Source organism: Spea bombifrons, chromosome 2 (genome assembly GCF_027358695.1).
Source record: "Spea bombifrons isolate aSpeBom1 chromosome 2, aSpeBom1.2.pri, whole genome shotgun sequence".
In the NCBI taxonomy this organism is placed as follows: Eukaryota; Metazoa; Chordata; class Amphibia; order Anura; family Pelobatidae; genus Spea; species Spea bombifrons.
The window spans coordinates 1,890,700-1,912,713 of NC_071088.1; the positions used below are offsets into that span (position 1 = coordinate 1,890,700).

The 22,014-nt window shown below is 52.4% G+C and overlaps 2 protein-coding genes and 1 long non-coding RNA gene across 3 annotated transcripts; all 3 read left to right on the forward strand.

The window, feature by feature from the left end:
* The first annotated feature begins 2,562 nt into the window (after nt 1-2,562).
* On the forward strand, nt 2,563-10,997 carry MAN1A2 (mannosidase alpha class 1A member 2). Its single transcript, XM_053456554.1, has 13 exons — nt 2,563-2,870; nt 5,758-6,013; nt 6,329-6,425; nt 6,988-7,106; nt 7,289-7,369; nt 7,533-7,627; nt 7,894-8,017; nt 8,097-8,190; nt 8,327-8,442; nt 8,641-8,860; nt 9,073-9,245; nt 10,260-10,375; nt 10,669-10,997. Exons 1-13 carry the CDS (start codon nt 2,563-2,565, stop codon nt 10,799-10,801), a joined length of 1,932 nt encoding a protein of 643 aa, XP_053312529.1. The 3' UTR covers nt 10,802-10,997.
* Nucleotides 10,998-11,817: 820 nt separating this feature from the next.
* Nucleotides 11,818-12,411, forward strand: LOC128474320 (uncharacterized). The gene is made up of 2 exons (XR_008346339.1): nt 11,818-12,122; nt 12,157-12,411. It is a non-coding gene; the product is annotated as an uncharacterized LOC128474320 (long non-coding RNA).
* Nucleotides 12,412-20,401: 7,990 nt separating this feature from the next.
* On the forward strand, nt 20,402-21,623 carry TENT5C (terminal nucleotidyltransferase 5C). The gene has a single exon (XM_053456930.1). The coding sequence runs from the start codon at nt 20,425-20,427 to the stop codon at nt 21,595-21,597; it is 1,173 nt and encodes a 390-aa protein (XP_053312905.1). The 5' UTR covers nt 20,402-20,424; the 3' UTR covers nt 21,598-21,623.
* The last annotated feature ends 391 nt before the right edge of the window (nt 21,624-22,014 follow it).

Genomic DNA, 22,014 nt, shown 5'->3' on the forward strand with positions numbered 1-22,014 from the left:
CCTGGCATGGAAGGGGTTAAATGACTTAAATCCCCTGATGTGCTGGATTATAGATGCTGTTCCATGTGTTGATTTAACCCTTGCAGCCACGGATGGAGTGTGAAAAGGGGGGGTGTGGAAGCATTGCCTGCCGCTGAACGGGTTAACGCTCGGTGGGTTAGCTTCCACGTTCTCAATCGCGTACGACCCGGCGACATCCGTCTTCTCCATCAGACGTTCTGGGGCGCTCCGCACTCCTTTTTTGCCCCCATTCCGGTTTTCCCTCCCGAGCTCCCCTTTTGACCCATTTCATATTTCTTTTCCTCTCTTCCCTCCATTAACCGCACCAGACGGGGTGACCACACCACATCGCCCATGTTTTCCAGGAGCCATATCATCTTCACCTGTGCGCAGGTAAATAGTTTGTTTACACGCCACATACTTGACCCGAGCAGCCATACGTGAAATGTATCCAATTACTCGTTTTGTGTACAATTCGCACAGAATCACCCAAATTGGACAATGGAAGACTGGAGAGCGCTGCCGGGTCTGAGGAGTCTCCATTCCGGCTGCGACATTCAGATGGCCGGGTCAACAACATGAAAGGCGGGATTCGTCCCGCCTCGTGTCAGCGGGTCAGGCTAGTGGGGGTGTAATGGTGCGGGGGGACATTTTCTTGGCACACTTCGGGCCCCTGTAAGTTGTGAGGTGCGGCCCCAGAGGACGCATCCCGGTGCCCATTGCTCTCCAGCGACGCACGCGGCCATCCCCGTGATGTAAAAGAAAACGGGATTCATCAGACCAGCCGCCTTCTTCCTTCGCTCCGGTTCTTCAGCTCACCAGCCAGTTGTAGGGGCTTTCGGTGGTCAGGGGTCAGCACGGGCGCCCCACACACGCAACAAACTGCGACGCTCTGCATGTTCCCATGCCTTTCTGTCAGAACCGGCATTAACTCTTTCAGCAGTTTAGGCTCCAGTCGCTCGTCTGTTGGATTTGGCCCCACGGGCCGGCCTCAACTCCCCCGCGCATCAATCAGCCTCGGCCCCCAATGCGCTCCTGCAGACCCGACTCTCACGGGCCCCGCCTGCCTGGGAAAGGGGCAAATTCTGCAGAACCCCCCATGCATTCGCACAGCAGACGCCATTAAGATGTAAAGTGCCCGCAGAGTTATAAATACGCGTTAACCGGAATATTGGGCCCGACTGTCCCTTCAAGACGGGTGTTTCCGTTTCAGCAGCCTATCAGCACCGGCTTTCACGTCACATGACAATTAAGTCTTCTCAACAAGAAATATGGCCGGGACTAATTTTACCGATTAAATAAATATTTCTGGAAAGGGTTTGGGCGTCCGGGATTGCGTTTCCTTGGTAATGTCTTTTGGCGCGGCGTTTAGTAACGGGACACGGAGCTACATCCGGCAGCGCGAGCGAAAGAACAGCTTTAACCCTGTAACTGCCGTGCTATACAGTCGGCGAACTCTCCTGCAAATGCAATTCCCTTGGTGTCATTTGCCCATATTAAAGATGGCGGACCAAGCCGCGCCTTGTGACTCCGGTCGCGTGCCAAGCCTCTCTCTGAGTTCAGGGAGCGGTGCAGGCGTTCATTGGAAGGAGTAATCTTGGCGTCTCCATGGCAGCCCCTCCTAGCCCCGCCCTCCCGGTCAAGATGGCGCCGGTAACGATCACCGTCTGATGTGCAGCTAGAGCCGGAGGTGGAGCGGGACAGGCGCACGAGGCACCGGAGACCGGCCACGGAGCTCATCCAGCTCCACCCGTGGGGGAACCAAGCACCCTCGCCGCAGAGGGCATCGTCGGTTATGGCCTCAAACCTGCCTCGATTCTCGTGAGCCCCGGGGAACAAGCTGGGTACTGCTCACCGTCCTTGTGTATATCCTACCTCCCTTACCGTGTACCGGGCCCACACTCCCACCCTTACCGTGTACCGGGCCCAAACTCCCACCCTTACCGTTTACCGGGCCTACACCCACGTCACACTGTGTACACCCCTTACCGTGTACCGGGCCCACCCCCTGCCACACCGTGTACACTTCCACCCTTACCGTGTACCTGGCAACCTCGCCCCCCACCCACTGTGTACCCTGCACCGAGACTCCCCCACCCCTTTACTGTCCACCCCTCGCCTGGCACCCTCCACTCCCCCCTATCCTTCTAGCTGGCGCTGGCACCCCCTCCACTTGCCGGCCGCCCTACGCTCCCTCACCTCATACCTGACACCGACCCCTTCACTCGCCGAGACCCTCACTGCGACCCCCTCCATCACCTCACTCACCCCGCACCCGTCTCTCCCTCTTCTCCCCGCTCACCGCTTCGCTCTCTCTCGCCAGGTACTCGGGTGCCGGCGCTCTGTGGTGGGCCGGTGAAGCCGTCATCGTCTTGGTCTGACCTGCCGGGTTCGCTGACCGGAGGCACCGAGGCGTCAGGAGCTCCAGCCCGAGAGCGCGCATGGTGACAGCGCTGAGACAGCCCCCGGTGTGAGGACGGGGCCCTCGATGCATTGTACGTTTGGTATAACCTGACGCCGCGTGGATTAACCCCTTCCTGGGAGAAGACGCCGACAATAACAATGACCACCCCAGCTCTGCTCCCCCTTTCTGGGCGGCGGATCCCTGCCCTCAACCTGGGGACCTCCTCGATCCCCCACCACAGGGCCACGCTGAGGCTGTCCGAGAAGTTCATCCTGCTCCTCATCCTCAGTGCCTTCATCACTCTGTGCTTCGGCGCCTTCTTCTTCCTCCCCGACTCGTCCAAACACAAGCGCTTCGACCTGGGCCTGGAGGACGTGCTCATCCCTCACATAGACTCCGACAAGGGGGACAAGAACTCGGCCGGCTTCCTCATCCACGGACAGGGCCACGACCAGCACCGCCACAGGTAATCGCCGTGGAAACCCTGCTCCGGCGGGGGGAGGGCACCGGCTTGGGGGGGGTGGAGGGAATGTTACTTTATAGTGATGTCACGTCGTGTGCGGTGAGAGCGGTGACTGCGTTCTCGGGGTATTAACGCACTGATTTATATATCGCCGTCAGGTTCTGCGGTGTTGTACGACAGGAGGAAAAGTTTGAAAAGTAGTTTTATCACCATAGCAACCGGTGGGCTTACGTTGTCACGTTGTTGTCTGCACGCCTTTACAAACTTAAAGCGGATGAAATGTTTTTCATTTCGGCTGCCGGCAGCATGTATAGGTTAGGATGTATAGGTCGTGGCGGCAGCATGTATAGGTTAGGATGTATAGGTCGTGGCGGCAGCATGTATAGGTTAGGCTTTATGGGTCGTGGCGGCAGCATGTATAGGTTAGGCTATATGGGTCGTGGCGGCAGCATGTATAGGTTAGGATGTATGGGTCGTGGCGGCAGCATGTATAGGTTAGGATGTATGGGTCGTGGCGGCAGCATGTATAGGTTAGGCTTTATGGGTCGTGGCGGCAGCATGTATAGGTTAGGATGTATGGGTCGTGGCGGCAGCATGTATAGGTTAGGATGTATAGGTCGTGGCGGCAGCATGTATAGGTTAGGATGTATGGGTCGTGCTGGCGGGAGGTTAGGATGTATAGGTTGGGGGGGCTGGCGGGGATGTATAGATTGGGGGGGGCTGGCGGGATGTATAGGTTGGGGGGGCTGGCGGGATGTATAGGTTGGGGGGGCTGGCGGGATGTATGGGTCGTGTCGGCAGCATGTAGGAAGTTGGATGTATGGGATGTGTTGGGGGGGCAGGTGGGATGTGTTGGGGGGGCAGGTGGGATGTGTGGGTCGTGTTGGGGGGGCTGGTGGGATGTGCTGGTCGTGGGGGGGCTGGCCGGATGTATGGGTTGTGTGCAGTCGGTGTACAGAGTATTGGAGTTCAGTCAGTCCGTCGGAGTCGCTCCGAGGGCCGGTTCTGTCGCGTCGGCCGCTGAATGAATATCTCTGACGTCAGCCGGCTCCGCGCTTTGTTGTTGTTGTTGTTGTTGTTGTTGTCGTTAAGCGCTGACCTAGTCCGTGGCGCTGTACAGTACTGGGAGGATAACAAATACATAACAAGAGAACATTTACAGACAGATACAGCAGGAGCTGAGCACCCGGCACGTGAGCTTACAATCTAGCCTTATTACGCTTTATGCAACGTTCCTGGCAGCGATGGTGGCTCCTGAGGGCCCCGTGTGTCCTGGGATGGAAGCATGGGATTGGGTGATGGAAGCGTGTCTTGTGGGCGTGGCTGTTACATTTACATACATTGGGTGGAGTCATATCCGGGGTGTTTTCCCGCTCCCTCTGCTTGCGCCACGCAGGTCTCTGACTCACGAGTCAGGATCCACCCGGCGTTTGGTAAAAGCCTGATCCCGGGTTTCTAGAGGTTAACGTGCTGATATCCGGTGTGTGCATTCCGGCACTGAGGGTGTTAATGGGGCTGCGTTGGGGGGGGCAGTATAACCTGCGGCTCCTGCCCCCCTTATCGATGAAGCCCTTTGGTTCTGGCAGCCGAATATCTCCAATCAGCAACATAACAAATGGCGAGAGATGATTTAGTGGGGAGGAATAATCCTGCAGATCCCGGTGGGGGGGGGTTGGGGCAGGTAGTGATGACGCATGAAATGAGTTTTGGTAGCCGGCACCCGGGTCGACGACTTTGCCTGGCGGATAAGGGGTTAATTATTGACCGCAGCAATCAGTGGCCAACGAGGTGTTTGGATTGTTTCACCCCCAATAAAAGCCCCCCAAACAGTGTGAAATATACCCCGTGATGATGATCCCCGCTTTAATCCGGCGCTCTGGCTGGCTCATACATCCAGTGTGTCCTGCGGTTATACCCTGCAGTCCCTCAGCCAGGTATTGCTTTGCGGCTTAGTTGCATTGCACCGAGCGTCTCGCTCCATAATATTCAGAAAGGGCTTTATTCACTAAAGCGAGCGTCGGGGGTTGCAGGGTGAAGTTTCTCTGTAGTAAGGGCTGTATAGCGCACTCCGCTGCGTGTCTCTCGCATGTCACCGGCAGGGTGAAGCACGCGTGTCTCGGGAGGATCCGGTTACGGGGGAATACAGGAGCTCTAATCCTCGCGGCCCGGGTCACCTGACGGTAATGGGGCACCCGACGAGTTGGCACCTCGCGATGGCGTTATATACCACAATAAATAGTAACAATAATACCGCTGGCCGATTGGCCCCCCGGGGAGGGCCGAGAACTGATGTGTGGCGCTAGATCATTGGGTTCTCTGGGCCTTTTTTCAGTAAATGGGCCGATGAGGGCCGGCTTTACACGTCACGTAGGGAAGTTTTACTCTACTGAGAGGGTAGTAGATAAGTGGAGCAGCCTCCTAGCAGAAGTGGTAGAGGGTATTACAGTGAGGGGGATTAAACATGCGCGGGATAGACATCACTCTCTCGCCCGTTGTCTGGTCCGGTGACTCTTCTGACCGTGAGAATTCTTTGTCTTTAATCTCTTGTGGCCCCCATTATAACCTCCGGGGGGGTATTTAATACTTTTATATCTGATACAGCGAACGCCCCGAGGATGTCGCCTGCCGTGGCTGTGAAGTTTCCAAGCTTTCCTCGTAAATAACAATAATAATGACGGGGGTCCCGCGTGTGGCCCCTCTTTGGCCCCGGTGTCTGTGTACCTCCCTCCTCGGCGCGGCTGTTACTTGTGGCTGACACGGCGACATGCGCAGCGGGGGCAGGTCATCGTTCCGAGCCGGTGATGCTCCTGGGGGGATTCTCTGCTGATTGGCTGTGAGGATTAATTACATCCGGACCCCGACAAAACCCTTTACTTTTTCCTCCCCACAGGGAGGAAGAGGAGCAGCTGAGGAATAAGATCCGGGCCGACCACGAGCGGGCGCTGGAGGAGGCCAAGGAGAAGCTGAAGAAATCCCGCGAGGAGATCCGGGCAGAGATCCAGACCGAGAAGAACAAGCTGATGGACGAGCTGAAGAAGAAGGACTCGCAGCCCCTGCCGCTCGCCCCCGTCCCCAACTTCCCGGAGCTCAAGAGCGGGGACCCCGGGGACCCCGACGTCCGCCAGAAACGGGACAAAATTAAAGAGGTATTCCACGCAGGCGCCTGCATCCCCGGCTGTGCATTCTGCCCCTGCGCCGCTTTCATTCACTCGCACAGCCTATTCCTCCCCGTGCCTGCTCCTTCCTCGCTGCCGTTCCTGCCCCCTCCTGACTCGTCTCTCCCTCTGGAGAGAGATGCCTTGTGCCTGCGCCAGCCGCCCGCAGCTCTAACGGCAATGCAAAGCTTTTCTTCGTAGCGGGGCCCGGCGAGTGGCTGCCGGCTGGCTGTGAGTAGTGATGGAGAAAGCGGAGAGTGCGTGCGCGTCGGCGTGTCCGTGTAACGTGATCGTCTTTCCTTACAGATGATGAAACACGCCTGGGATAATTACCGCCAGTACGGCTGGGGCCACAACGAGCTGAAACCCATTGCCAGGAAGGGCCACTCCACCAACATATTCGGTACGTGTGGGAGGGGCAGCGAGGGGCAGAACGCTGCAAACCCGCGGGGCCCCCGTTACGTGGAATTAAAGGGCAGTCTGAGCCCCCCCCCGCAGTGAGGTATCTGGGTGCCAGTAATGTCCGTCCTTTATGCTGGGGATACGAGTTGCTGAGTGTTGTGGGAGTTGTCCGTTATATACGTGTGGTACCGGTCGCCCCTCCGTCAGACAGACCCCCGCTGCCGGTGAGAGGATTTCCCGCGCCGTCCAGTTGCAGTAAGAGGATTCGAAGCTTGCGCTCTAATCTCGTTTGCGCGGCCAATCTGTTTATCGGCTCGGCCGAACATCTGTCCTGCCGGCCCCTTACCTTCTGTCGTTGCCTCGCAGGGCCGATGAACATCGCCCATTAACCCTTTCATCCTTCGGACTTTGCTTCCGAGGTAATAGGCGTTCCTCTGGTTCTTGATAACATGAAACTCCTATGACTGCCAGCCAATCACGGGCAGGCTGAGCATGATGGGCTTTGTAGTCGGGTGACAGCCGGAGAGCTCAGCTGTCTTTTAACGTCTTTCTGTGTCCCGCAGGCAATTCGCAGATGGGGGCGACCATCGTGGACGCGCTGGACACGCTCTACATCATGGGCCTGCTGGATGAATTCAGAGATGGGCAGGAGTGGGTGCAAAACAACCTGGAATTCAGCGTGGTGAGTCTGCCGGTACACCCCCCCGCCGGCCCATGGACCCCCCCCCCCTGTCCTGCCTTTCCGCCGGCCCGTGGACCCCCCCTCCCCTAGTCCTGTCTTTCCGCTGGCCCGTGGACCCCCCCGCCTTTTCCGCCGGCCCGTGGACCCCTTTGCTCCTTAACCCCTTTGTGTCTGTTTTGCAGAACTCCGAGGTGTCTGTTTTCGAGGTGAATATCCGCTTTATCGGAGGCCTGCTGGCGGCGTATTATCTGTCGGGGCAGGAGGTAAGAGCTGCCAAGGCGAGGGCTGGGGGGGGTCGTGGTGCTGATGGCCTGATTGGCGCCTGTGCCCGGGAGTGCATGCGCTGGGGGGTGCTGTGTGGTACAGATGCCCCGGATAGGGTATTAAGGAGGCTTCCTTGTTGACGGGACACTTTATTTCTCGCAGGTGTTTAAGAACAAGGCGGTGCTGCTGGCGGAGAAACTGCTCCCCGCGTTCAACACCCCGACGGGCATCCCGTGGGCCATGGTGAACCTGAAAAGGTAAGAGTCTGCTGATCGCTCCACACGCGACGCGTTAAACAGATGAGGAACTCCCTCCGGCTGGATCCGGGAAGAAGGTCCCCATTGTCTTCACGCCTAATAACTCCTGGAGACGGCACCCTCTGCCCGGGGCTTCCCCCTGCTCCAGCTGCTTGATGGTTAATGGGCAGTACCTGCACGGCGGCTGGTGTTCGGAGGGCGTCGCTAGCCCTGGGGCTGGTAACTCCTCTGGGACGTCGCGCATGCTGAAATATGTCTCTCCGCAGCGGCGTTGGCAGGAACTGGGGCTGGGCATCGGCGGGCAGCAGCATCCTGGCGGAGTTCGGGACCCTGCACCTGGAGTTTGTGCATCTCACCTACCTGACCGGCAATCCCGTCTACTACAACAAGGTGCGAGGCTGGGGGTAGTTGTGGGGTCCACGGGGGGCAGCTCTGTTTGCAGCTGGGCCTCACTCATGGTGTCTTGCAGGTCATGCACATCCGAAAACTCCTGCAGAAGATGGACCGGCCCAACGGGCTCTACCCCAACTACTTGAACCCGCGGACGGGGCGCTGGGGGCAGCGTAAGTACCGGTGGGGGTTATAATCCGGGGTATAGCGGGGTAATGGATAATGCCCCCTGGCTGCAGAGCACCCCATCGTGCCGCCTGCTACCCTGGTCTGACACCCTCTGCCCTCCATCTGTTTTAACCCTCGCAGATCACACGTCTGTCGGGGGCTTGGGAGACAGTTTTTACGAATACCTCCTGAAAGCCTGGCTGGTGTCGGACCGGACGGACGTGGAGGCTCGCGATATGTACGACAACTCCATCGAAGTGAGTGGCGCGGCGCGTGACTGCGCTCCATGTACCAAAGTATTCATATCAGCAGAGTAGATGGGACAGCAGCTTTAATTACCTGCCACTCGCTCATTAATACCCCGGCCCCCGGGAGGTGGTGAGATAGAAGGGTTAAAGACGCTTGCGATGGGCTCTCTGTGGGTCTCGCTTGTGATTCCTGATCTTCCCCAACAGGCCATCGAGAAGCACTTAATCCGCAAGTCGAACGGCGGCCTGACGTTCATCGGCGAGTGGAAGAACGGCCACCTGGAGAGGAAGATGGGCCACCTCACCTGTTTCGCCGGCGGGATGCTGGCTCTGGGCGCTGACGGCTCCCCGGGAGACAAGGCCGGGCACTACTTACAGCTGGGCGCGGAGATCGCACACACGTGCCACGAGTCCTACGACCGAACGGGTGAGCGAAGGACGAGTCCGACCCCCAACAAATACCCCCCACCCCCGACTGCCGCCGCTCTGGGGTCATTTCTCTTTCTCCGTGTTATTCTCCTCTTCTTGACATTGTGTCCGATGTGCGTTTCCTCGTTAACTTTATTTTCTGTGTTCCGTGTGCGTCTTTCCCGTCCTCGTCCCATTTATACCCCCGTCCTCCATTATTAACCCTTGCAGTGCTGAAGCTGGGCCCGGAGGCGTTTAAGTTTGACGGCGGTGCCGAGGCTGTAGCCGTACGCCAGAATGAGAAGTATTACATCCTGCGGCCGGAGGTGATCGAGACGTACTGGTACATGTGGCGCTTCACCCACGACCCCAAATACCGGCTCTGGGGCTGGGAGGCAGCTCAGGTGAGTGCGATGCAGGTTCCGGGGCTCGCACCAACGCCCTAGCCATCTGCCCTTCAAACCCGTCGGGGCAGGTAACTGAGCACCTGGGGTTAGGTGATCCTCGGCTTTGAGTCTCATCGTTACATCCTTTGGTTACTAAAACCCCTGAGAGTAATGTCCTTCTCTCTGAGTCACTCGGACTCCCCCCCCCCCGGATTACTCGTGATCGCCCCCTCCTGTGCATTTCATATCCAGACAAACATCCAAAAGTTCGAATTTATTGGTTTGGCCCAAACTACCTCTGGTGGCGTCTTCCACGATGTAATCGCCTTCTCTATGTTGAGGACGAAATCTCCTTTCCTCCAATCTTATGTGACGCCCCTCGCCCCCCCCCCCGTTGTCTGGAAGATACCACTGATAGAGAGCTTTTTGCACCTACTTATAAATGTTCCTCATATCCCCACGAAGACTCCGTTCCTCCAGAGATAACATTTCCCGTTTACACCTCTCTTCATAGAGGAAATTTCCCGTTCCTTTCATCGGTTTTGTTGCCCTTCTCTAGACCCCTCGACCCTTTCTATTTCCATAATGTCTTTTCTTTTTTTTGTTGTTGTTGTTGTTGTTGTACTACAAACTGCACCGCAAATTCCAGATCCGCTCTTACCTGCGACTTATAAAGAGGCAAAGCGATGTTCGGATCTCATCCCCTTTCATTACATGACGACCTCTGGCTTGCTTTAGCAGCAGCTGCCTGGGGTTGTGCACAGCGGTCTCTTGTCGACGAGACCCAAAGCCCGTTGCGCAGACGATTCACCCGACACGCAAGCATTTAGCGTATTATTAGCGTTTGTGTTTCTTACCCAAGAAATGACGTCTCGTCCGGTTTATTGACGTAATTCTGCGTCGTCGGCAATAATCGAGGCCTCGCTTCCAGCTCCTTCTTCCAAGTCATTCATTAAAAAGGATCGGAGCGAGACCTGTGTGCCAATTACAACGCGCTCGTAACTCTGACCGGTGCTCTGTCTCCCCCCGCAGGCCATTGACAAGTACTGCCGCGTTAGTGGGGGCTTCTCGGGGGTGAAAGACGTGTACTCCTCTGTGCCAGCTTTCGACGACGTGCAGCAGAGCTTCTTCCTCGCGGAGACCCTCAAGTGAGTCCCCCGCGCGCAGCCCCCCCGTCTGCTACGTATAATGATTAAACGTATAGAAATATTCTAGCCGTACCCTATGGATTGATAATCGGATCGGATCGTATGTTATTGGGGAACGATCAGGACATAAAGTTTGTTTGCTTTTTAAAGGGGAACCCTTATATCTGACCTAAAAAACTAAGCGCTCGCTCCTGTAACTTGTAGCAGAATTCCGGGTTCAGCGCCGGCGGTTGGCGGTGGCGCGGTTGTCGGTGGCTCGCCGGCTCATGCTCTCCCCGCTCTTCTCCCCGCAGGTATCTGTATCTCCTCTTCTCCAGCGATGACCTTTTGCCGTTAGACAACTGGGTGTTCAATACAGAAGCTCACCCGCTGCCGGTCATCCGCCTGGCCAACAGCACTCTTCCCGGGAGTCACGTGGTGCGATAGGGCCGCTGGCGCAGGGACCGTTTCCTGGGACCACTGAGGGCCCGCGGGGCTTTTTCACGCACGTTCAGACTGGGACAGAAAGCCTCTCCCGGGGGCCACAATTCCATTTCCTTTTATTTTAAGTCACCCTGGTTTGCTAGCGGCGACCGACCAGCATGGCCGACTAGCGGAGACAACCGAGGGGCTCGTTCACTGACCAAACGGGGAGCTGGTGCCGGTACGAGGGGGCCACCGCGGTGGGACTGGTGACAGCATTGGGGGGGAGATTGTAAAACTCACTCTCTGGGGGGTTTCAGACACCCGAAGGGCTCTTTTGGAACTTGTTGGCAAAATGATCTGCAGATCTTCACGTAACCAAAGGCTGATAGACCGTCCCTGCGCGCCGCTGAGCGAATGTCCGCTTCTCCAATGACTTCACTTTCTGGCCGTTCCCGGGAACGGCGTCAGATTTAGAGCGACGCGGCCTGGATCACGGCGGCGAGCTGGAACCGCGCATGAACCTTTTCCACCCGAGTCCCACGTTTGGCCCGGGCCTTTGTCACGGAGGAGCCGCTCCTTCCGCCTTTTTATCCCGATGAGAATGTTCTTCTATATTTCCTACTTCTGGGGTTTCGGATCAAAGTTGAATTATCATGTAGCAGACGGTGATTACATTGATGTTCTTTTATCTTATTTTACGTTTATTTACTGTTGGGGGGCAGGGAGTGAGGGCGGAGCCCCGCGCCCTCCGCAGGCTCCCATTCCCTGTACCCCACCCCGGTGCGGAGTGGGGGTCCTCGGAGCAGCGGTGGGTTCTCAGGCTTTCACTCAATCAGTCACCCGTTATCACTTTGTCCTCCAGTAACTCCCGACCTCTGTAATAATGGGTTAGTGGTTACACAGCACCGAGCGCACTCCTGACGGAGCGGTCTCCACGCTCGTCCTCCTACCCCGCGGCATCCCGTCCTGGACTAAAAGGAGCCCTTGTGTGTTACTGAGTGGCCAGCAGAGGGCGGCAGATCTCCCCGGGGGGGGGTGTCGGTTGGTAATTCTATATATTAAGGGTTCATTCACTGACCTGGGAGCTGACGAGAGCGAAGCCCCCCGGATACACTTTGCGTAATAAAGGCAGAGCCCACGTTTCTCTTTAGAAGAGGAGGGCTGGCCCTGCATAATGTGTACTTCAAACCGGGGGGCTGTTTAAATAATACATTTGCTTTAAATCAGGTCATCCATCCTACAGCTGGAGCTAATCTCATGGTCCTTCATAATGTGAACTGAAACTGCATTAACTATACATTTTACGGGGGCTGGCTCACTGATTTATCTATACATTATACAGGTCGGGCTCGCTGATTTAACTATACATTATGCAGGGCATTTCACTGAGTCAGCTATACATTATGCAGGGGCCAGCGTCGCCCCTCCATAACGCGCAGTGAGCTCTCCCGTGATCTAGCAGTTTAGTGAATACAGCGGGTGTTTGCGCTCGGCACGTGATGCGGACGGCCGTGCGATGGAGCAGCCGTGTCAGGAGTGTAGTTTTTGGGGGTGCGTTTCCTGTGCTGTCCCCGGCGGCCCTGTCTGTCACTTCAAGTACTTTAATAAAGCTGGATTTTATTTTGCGTTAATTTATCTCCAGGCTGCTGGGCGCTGTGTGCCGGGGGGGGGGTAGGTGCTGGCGGGCGCTGTGTGCTGGGGGGGTGGGGTTGTTGCAGCCGGGCGCTGCGTGCCGATGCCGGGTCTTCACTCACATCTGTTTCTGGAATTGTCGAACGCGGTCTGCGCTGGGCCCAGAAGAGAATCTCGGTACCGGAAGGGATGTTGCTGGTCTTTTACGCCTCTTCCCCTCCCGATACCCTCTGCGAAGAACATGCGCTCCCCTCCCTCCATCTCCTTTATTCCTTCATGTAACTGTATAAAGTATACGCCGCAGCCCAATGACAGACAGAGGGCCTCATCCGAAGATTCATCTGCAACGGGGGGTAAAACCTGCATCTGTCCCTCCACTGGGGGAGAACGGAGCCGTTACTGGGCTGCACTGGTACCAGCTGTCTGTCAACTTCGTACTCCGGCAAACTACCTGCGACTGTTTAGTTTCTATTATATTTACTACTTATGGCCGTGAGGGCCGAGAAAGATTTGATCTGTTCTGAACATTCGCAACCAATTTCTGACTCGGGGCTGACTTTAGTCCCAAAACCAGAGAAAATCATTAAAAATTACAAAGAAATGAAAATTCCAGGAAATTAAACATAAATTATCTGCTGTATATTTTTTCCTGTTGGTTGCTTCTTCATAAACCACGTGATCAGCAAGTGAAATTCCTCATATTATATATTATATACTCTGCGGCCGTATAACTAATCCCGTTCTTATAACCCGTTATATCCTGTATATTCCTCATATTATATATTATATACTCTCCGGCCGTATAACTAATCCCGTCCTTATAACCCGTTATATCCCTGTATATTCCTCATATTATATATTATATACTCTCCGGCCGTATAACTAATCCCATCCTTATAACCCGTTATATCCTGTATATTCCTCATATTATATATTATATACTCTCCCCCCGTATAACTAATCCCGTCCTTATAACCCGTTATATCCTGTATATTCCTCATATTATATATTATATACTCTCTGACCCGTATAACTAATCCCATCCTTATAACCCGTTATATCCTGTATATTCCTCATATTATATATTATATACTCTGCGGCCGTATAACTAATCCCGTCCTTATAACCCGTTATATCCTGTATATTCCTCATATTATATATTATATACTCTCCGGCCGTATAACTAATCCCATCCTTATAACCCGTTATATCCTGTATATTCCTCATATTATATATTATATACTCTCCCCCCCGTATAACTAATCCTGTCCTTATAACCCGTTATATCCTGTATATTCCTCATATTATATACTCTCCGGCCGTATAACTAATCCCGTCCTTATAACCCGTTATATCCTGTATATTCCTCATATTATATATTATATACTCTCCGGCCGTATAACTAATCCCGTCCATATAACCCGTTATATCCCTGTATATTCCTCATATTATATATTATATACTCTCCGGCCGTATAACTAATCCCGTCCTTATAACCCGTTATATCCCTGTATATTCCTCATATTATAAATTATATACTCTCCATCCCGTATAACTAATCCCGTCCTTATAACCCGTAATATCCTGTATATTCCTCATATTATATATTATATACTCTCCGGCCGTATAACTAATCCCGTCTTTATAACCCGTTATATCCTGTATATTCCCCATATTATATATTATATACTCTCCCTCCGTATAACTAATCCCGTCCTTATAACCCGTTATATCCCTGTATATTCCTCATATTATATATTATATACTCTCCGACCATATAACTAATCCCGTCCTTATAACCCGGTATATCCCTGTATATTCCTCATATTATATATTATATACTCTCCGGCCGTATAACTAATCCCGTCCTTATAACCCGTTATATCCTGTATATTCCTCATATTATATATTATATACTCTCCGGCCGTATAACTAATCCCGTCCTTATAACCCGTTATATTCCTGTATATTCCTCATATTATATATTATATACTCTCCGGCCGTATAACTAATCCCATCCTTATAACCCGTTATATCCTGTATATTCCTCATATTATATATTATATACTCTCCATCCGTATAACTAATCCCGTCCTTATAACCTGTTATATCCCTGTATATTCCTCATATTATATATTATATACTCTCCCCCGTATAACTAATCCCGTCCTTATAACCCGTTATATCCTGTATATTCCTCATATTATATATTATACACTCTCCCCCCGTATAACTAATCCCGTCCTTATAACCTGTTATATCCCTGTATATTCCTCATATTATATATTATATACTCTCCGGCCGTATAACTAATCCCGTCCTTATAACCCGTTATATGCCTGTATATTCCTCATATTATATATTATATACTCTCCGGCCGTATAACTAATCCCGTCCTTATAACCCGTTATATCCCTGTATATTCCTCATATTATATATTATATACTCTCCGGCCGTATAACTAATCCCGTCCTTATAACCCGTTATATCCCTGTATATTCCTCATATTATATATTATATACTCTCCAGCCGTATAACTAATCCTGTCCTTATAACCCGTTATATCCTGGATATTCCTCATATTATATATTATATACTCTCCCCGTATAACTAATCCCGTCCTTATAACCCGTTATATCCTGTATATTCCTCATATTATATATTATATACTCTCCCCCTGTATAACTAATCCCGTCCTTATAACCCGTTATATCCTGTATATTCCTCATATTATATATTATATACTCTCCGGCCGTATAACTAATCCCATCCTTATAACCCGTTATATCCCTGTATATTCCTCATATTATATATTATATACTCTCCGGCCGTATATCTAATCCCGTCCTTATAACCCGTTATATCCCTGTATATTCCTCATATTATATATTATATACTCTCCGGCCGTATAACTAATCCCGTCCTTATAACCCGTTATATCCTGTATATTCCTCATATTATATATTATATACTCTCCGGCCGTATAACTAATCCCGTCCTTATAACCCGTTATATCCTGGATATTCCTCATATTATATATTATATACTCTCCCCACGTATAACTAATCCCGTCCTTATAACCCGTTATATCCTGTATATTCCTCATATTATATATTATATACTCTCCCCCCGTATAACTAATCCCGTCCTTATAACCCGTTATATCCTGTATATTCCTCATATTATATATTATATACTCTCCGGCCGTATAACAAATCCCATCCTTATAACCCGTTATATCCCTGTATATTCCTCATATTATATATTATATACTCTCCGGCCATATAACTAATCCCGTCCTTATAACCCGTTATATCCCTGTATATTCCTCATATTATATATTATATACTCTCCGGCCGTATAACTAATCCCGTCCTTATAACCCGTTATATCCTGTATATTCCCCATATTATATACTCTCCGGCCGTATAACTAATCCCGTCCTTATAACCCGTTATATCCTGTATATTCCCCATATTATATATTATATACTCTCCATCCCGTATAACTAATCCCATCCTTATAACCCGTTATATCCCTGTATATTCCTCATATTATATATTATATACTCTCCGGCCGTATAACTAATCCCGTCCTTATAACCCGTTATATCCTGTATATTCCCCATATTATATATTATATACTCTCCGGCCGTATAACTAATCCCGTCCTTATAACCCGTTATATCCCTGTATATTCCTCATATTATATATTATATACTCTCCGGCCGTATATCTAATCCCGTCCTTATAACCCGTTATATCCCTGTATATTCCTCATATTATATATTATATACTCTCCGGCCGTATAACTAATCCCGTCCTTATAACCCGTTATATCCCTGTATATTCCTCATATTATATATTATATACTCTCCGGCCGTATAACTAATCCGGTCCTTATAACCCGTTATATCCTGTATATTCCCCATATTATATATTATATACTCTCCGGCCGTATAACTAATCCCGTCCTTATAACCCGTTATATCCTGTATATTCCTCATATTATATATTATATACTCTCCGGCCGTATAACTAATCCCGTCCTTATAACCCGTTATATCCTGTATATTCCTCATATTATATATTATATACTCTCCCCCCGTATAACTAATCCCGTCCTTATAACCCGTTATATCCTGTATATTCCTCATATTATATATTATATACTCTCCGGCCGTATAACTAATCCCGTCCTTATAACCCGTTATATATCCCTGTATATTCCTCATATTATATATTATATACTCTCCGGCCGTATAACTAATCCCGTCCTTATAACCCGTTATATCCCTGTATATTCCTCATATTATATATTATATACTCTCCGGCCAGTATAACCAATCCCAGGTTAATGGATCTGGCCACTCATTTCTGGTGGGGTAAAATGGCTTAAAGGGGTATTAGATAAAAGGTCTTCCATAATCAGGACATGTGGATCATGAAACCCGCAATGAGCGGTAGCTTTGCTGATCTTGGTGCGCGTTGGGGTCTATGCAGTATATAATTGCCCTGTCCAAGGGGTGAGGTATGGGCAGAATAAGGTGGAGCGGCATCGTGTGACATTCTGTGACATTCTGTCGGAGCCGTCACGCAAGGCCAGAAAATTGGAAGGGGGACAAGTGCCAGAAGAGTTATCAAGACATGATAGGAGTTTTTCAGGCGCAATGCTGACAGGTGGCCATTTCGGACCCCAAGGCCGGAGGTCTCGGTGGAAATGTCTGGAGTGGGGGGTAGGAATCCCAGGGGTTAGAAAGCCAGGCCTAGGCAGAGAGATAAAGGGACCCCGGAGCCCATCCTAAAGATTCCGTAACATTAACCAGACAGAGAGGCGGCCCTCCCACTAGCCTTCATATAAACCCTAAAGATTTCAGGGATAATAACAGGGGGGGTTATTGATTATGATTATCGATTGGCTGATGGAACTGCGGGTGATTTAAATCAAGCGCCCATTCATAAGGCCCGCCTACTGTTTACTCGTTGCTTAACAACCATTTATCCCAGGACCAATCAAAACTACTTGGAACTCTCCGCGGACAGCGCAGGGAGATGAGTTGTATAGTAGGAAATAGTCCGGTGTTTGGGGATGTTTCCCCCGGTCCGGAAGGCACTGGAGCGGTGTTTCCGGTGGGGAGGCCCGGTGCAGGCACTCTCCCCGGGGGCTCAGGCCTGGCCGCGCTTGATTAAGGGTCGCAGTGATGGCGGAGGGATCTCTTGCAGTGAGCGGTGAGGTGATATATAAGGCGGCCGCAGGTGGCAGAGCTGTCAGTCAGTCAGTGGAGGGACTGGAAGGATTGAGAGCTTTTTTTTGCTAGGTGAGTGAGCGCTGGCGGGGTTAAGGGGTTCATGGTTGTAGTGGCCCCCCCGGGGCAATGTGTTTGTGGGGTTCTGTGACCTGTGAGTCCCTCCGTAGTAGTCTGACTCTGCTGGTGACCAACGGGTTAATCATTCCTCTTATGGGTGCGCAATAGTTCCCCTGCAGTCTACGGGGGGGCATGCCTCTGGTTGCCGTGGTGACTGCTCCTCGTCTAACACTTTTCACTGGAATCTAGCTATAACCCAGATGGTGGGGTGCCCCCCCCCGGGGATGACCTCGCGCTCAGGGGTTAACCAGCTGTGGGGTGTCCCCGGGGGTCGGCTGGTTCTGCTTCATGAACTTTTAATCCGTTTCTTTCTCTCCTAAAACGGTCTGCCCCTCGCTGGGGTAGTTCGCTGCTGTTAGTCTGTTAGTTAGTGTATGGGGCAATCTACCAAGAACCCAAACCAGCTGTGGGGGTGAATCGGTTGGTTGCTATGGTCACAACACTGCTTCTTTGCCCCTGAATGTGTTCCATCTGAGTCTGTTCTGGCTTAGTGAGGCTTGGTATGGGAAGGGTTAAAAAGTGTTAACCTCAGGCTGGCCTTAAGTTTCCCAAATATCAGTGTGCAGCCTCCCCGGGGAGGTGGTAAAATGACTCTAACAGATGCACCTGTCGCTCTCGGTGCTGAGTCCGGTTTCAGGAGCAGATAAGACCGGAGCGGGTGCCTGAAAGTAAACATTACCCCCCCACCCCCCCCTGCCTACAGAAAGTAACCCCCAGGGCTCTGGCTTATTCGCTGGGAGGCATGGACTGGTTTGGACTACTCTTTAAAGCTCCCAGAACAGTCGCCTGTCTATTTATCTGCCCTTATGATTTTTTTTTTTTTTTTTTTTTTTTAACCTTTTCATTCCGTTTCGCAGATTATTGCCCCGGTCGCCTTTGCTGGCTCTGCTGTTAACAGTAAAGCTATGAATATAAATTGCCCCGATACCTCTTTCCCCATCCCCCCCCCGACGTGTATGTTACACGGCATGCCCGTTGCGTGTTCCCTGTGCCGTGTTTGGGGTCCCGGGACTTGCTTCTGCGTCACCGCGCTATATTTACCCTTTAGGGCTGCGTGCCGTACACGTTAACCTCTTTTTTGCTGGGAACAGCTGCTGTAGCGGGACTTGGTTTTGGGACAGGGAAGCGCTCGCCCATGCCCCCTGGTAACCGGTCCGTGGCAGCTGCCCCCTGAGCCCTGTGGGGTATCTGGGTAACTAGAAATGTATTAATCCCTGTAAATGCTCCTTACTTGGCTAATTGACCGGCAAAGGGTTAATAAGATCTGTCTGCCGGATGCTGCTCCTGCTGTGTGCTTAACGGGTTAAACCCATATGCCGCTGCCCCCCTCCCTGCTTAGCCTTCAGTTGGGGGGGGGTCTGATGTGAAACTGCCATTTGGAATTCTGATACCGCGTATCAAGTGGAAACTCTCTGAGCCGTATCACTAACGGGGGGGGGGGGCAGCTTCCTGCCAGGGACCGGCAACCCCCCCCCCGCGCGTCTCCTGCAAAGGGCCGGGGCTGATATATAATCCTCCTGATTTATATATATCGCCATCATACGCCACAGCGCTGTACAACATAACTGGGAAAGGTGAGGGTCGTTTGCGCAGGAGCTGACAATCTAGGAACGGCTGATCCATGCAGGAGGAGCGGCTGCCGTTACTATGTTGGCGTTATTGGTAGTTTTGTTTTTAGAGTGTCAGCTCCCGGGGCTCTCCTCCTGCAGCGGTAGATAAACGTCAGGCGCTGCAGATGCCAGTAACCCTTTGATGCCCGCGCTGCTCCCTCGCTGAAGCATATGGTTGGCATCTCGGGCGGCAGTCCTGGTGTCGGGGCCCCTGCCAGCTTGCGCTCTCTAATCTGTTAGCGGACAGCGGGCCCCTGTGCCCCAGCACTGACGTCGCCCAAGAACCTGGGTTAATTGCCCTCCTCGGGGCAGTCTGCGTGGCTGGCGGGCGCTGCGTGTTCCCGGGTGACCTGCTGCTGACTCGGACCTGCTCAGACTGCTGCTTCGTGTAGCTGGGAGTTGCCCCTGGTTGCCCTCTGGATGTTTTGTTACCCCGAGGGTTTCCCTGTTCCACGCTGATGGATCCGCCGGTACCAAGCGGCACGGAATCTGCGCGCCCCACCAGTTACCGTCTAGAACTCTTCTTCCCGGTAGAAGTGAAAACCGTGCTAATCCTTTAAACTGCTTTCCGATTGGGTCAAAGCAGCCAATTGGATTGCAGCAATTACTGACTGGTGCCCCCCGGACTGCCCGGCAAATCTGAAATACGCACAGATTTCTGGAACATGCGCTTTCCGTTACAAAGAGGAATCGAGAACCCCTACCCGGTGCGTGTATGAATGAAATGCCCCCTCCCGGTATGTGTTCCCTGCTGGAAGGGCAGAGTTTAGTTGATACAGTGTCCCGACTCCAGGGAGAGACTTTAACCTCTAGGATTACTCAGCGCTCCGCGTGCTCTTCTCCTTCTACTTCCCATATCATAAAAACATTTACCGAATGCCAAGGCTTTGGGGGCCACAGCGGCTGGAGGGCCCGTAGGCTGTCGGCCCCTGGCCTGGCCCGTAGTTTGTTTTTCTGTTTATTTCGCCGCCGTCTCTCTTCCTCGCTAACGACTCTCTTCTCTCCTTCAGATATTCCAAAGTGAACCAATCGCTGATATGGCAGATAAAGAGAGCGCCGGCGCGTCCAAAGCCTGCAGCGTCCTGACCTGGGAACAAGTCAGCCGCCTGAACAGCTTCCTCACCGAGGTGGTCCCCATCCACGGCCGGGGCAACTTCCCCACCCTGAAGATCACGCTGAAGGACATCGTGCAGATGGTGCGCAGCAAACTGGAGGAAGCCGGCGTCAAAGTGCGGGACGTCCGTCTCAACGGCTCGGCGGCCAGCCACGTCCTGGTCAAAGACAACGGCCTCGGCTACAAGGATCTGGACCTCATTTTTGGGGTCAGCTTGTCCTCCGAGGCGGAGTTCCAGAGAGTCAAAGACGTGGTGATCGGCTCCCTCCTGAACTTCCTGCCCGACGGGGTCAACAAGGAGAAGATCAGCCCCGTGACGCTCAAGGAGGCCTACGTCCAGAAGCTGGTGAAGGTCTTCACGGACGCCGACCGCTGGAGCCTCATCTCGCTGACCAACAAGGACGGCCGGAACATCGAGCTGAAGTTCGTCAACTCCATCCGCCGGCAGTTCGAGTTCAGCGTCGACTCCTTCCAGATAATCCTGGACTCGCTGCTCTTCTACCACGACTGCTCCGAGAACCCCATGTCGGAGCACTTCCACCCGACGGTCATCGGGGAGAGCATGTACGGCGACTTCGAGGCCGCCTTGGGTCACCTACAGAACAAACAGATCGCCACGAAGAACCCCGAGGAGATCCGAGGCGGAGGCCTCATGAAGTACAGCAACCTCCTCGTGCGAGACTTCAAGCCGGCCGACAAGGAGCAGATCAAGTCCCTGGAGCGCTACATGTGCTCGCGCTTCTTCATAGACTTCTCGGACATCTTCGAGCAGCAGCGCAAGCTGGAGTCCTACCTGCAGAACCACTTCATGGGCGAGGAGAAGAGCAAGTACGACTACCTCATGATCCTGCGCAAGGTGGTCAACGAGAGCACCGTGTGTCTCATGGGGCACGAGCGCCGCCAGACCCTCAACCTCATCTCGCTGCTCGCCCTCCGCGTGCTCGCCGAGCAGAACATCATCCCCAACGCCACCAACGTCACGTGTTACTACCAGCCCGCCCCGTACGTCAGCGACGCCAACTTCAGCAACTACTACATCGCCAACCCCAGCGCTCCCTACAGTCAGTCCTACCCAACATGGCTGCCGTGTAGTTAGACGCCATCTTTCCCAAAGACTGACCTCTCAAAGAACGGGTTTTTGGTAACTTTTTTTTTTCTTGGTCGGCCTGACTCCTTGGGGAATTTTTATTTTTTTTTTTTTTTCCTCCCCACGCTTTAATTTATGGGATACTTGGCTCGGTAGAGATAATTTTGACCGGTTCCAGGCATGGAATCTTTTTTGTGGGCACGAGGCGATATGGAATATATTTCTGGAAAAAAAATACATAAAAAAAAAAAATTAATAAAAATAAAAAACTATGAAGAGACGGTGGGGGCCCCTGCGGGGGGGGGGGGGTGCACAGGTACGACGGGTCTCTTTTTAAAAACCCTCCTTGATAAGACGCAGCCTCCGGTCCCGGAGTGAAGCTGATTGGCTGCCGAGTGAGTTGGTTCAACGTGACTTTAAAGGCTC

What these genes read in the sequence shown, in the direction of transcription:
- MAN1A2 (XM_053456554.1), top strand. Translation starts at nt 2,563, where the DNA reads ATGACCACCCCAGCTCTGCTCCCCCTTTCTGGGCGGCGGATCCCTGCC. An exon ending in AACGGGACAAAATTAAAGAG is followed by an intron (nt 6,014 to 6,328) that starts GTATTCCACGCA and finishes CTTTCCTTACAG; the next exon opens with ATGATGAAACACGCCTGGGA. An exon ending in ACAACCTGGAATTCAGCGTG is followed by an intron (nt 7,107 to 7,288) that starts GTGAGTCTGCCG and finishes TCTGTTTTGCAG; the next exon opens with AACTCCGAGGTGTCTGTTTT.
- TENT5C (XM_053456930.1), top strand. Translation starts at nt 20,425, where the DNA reads ATGGCAGATAAAGAGAGCGCCGGCGCGTCCAAAGCCTGCAGCGTCCTG.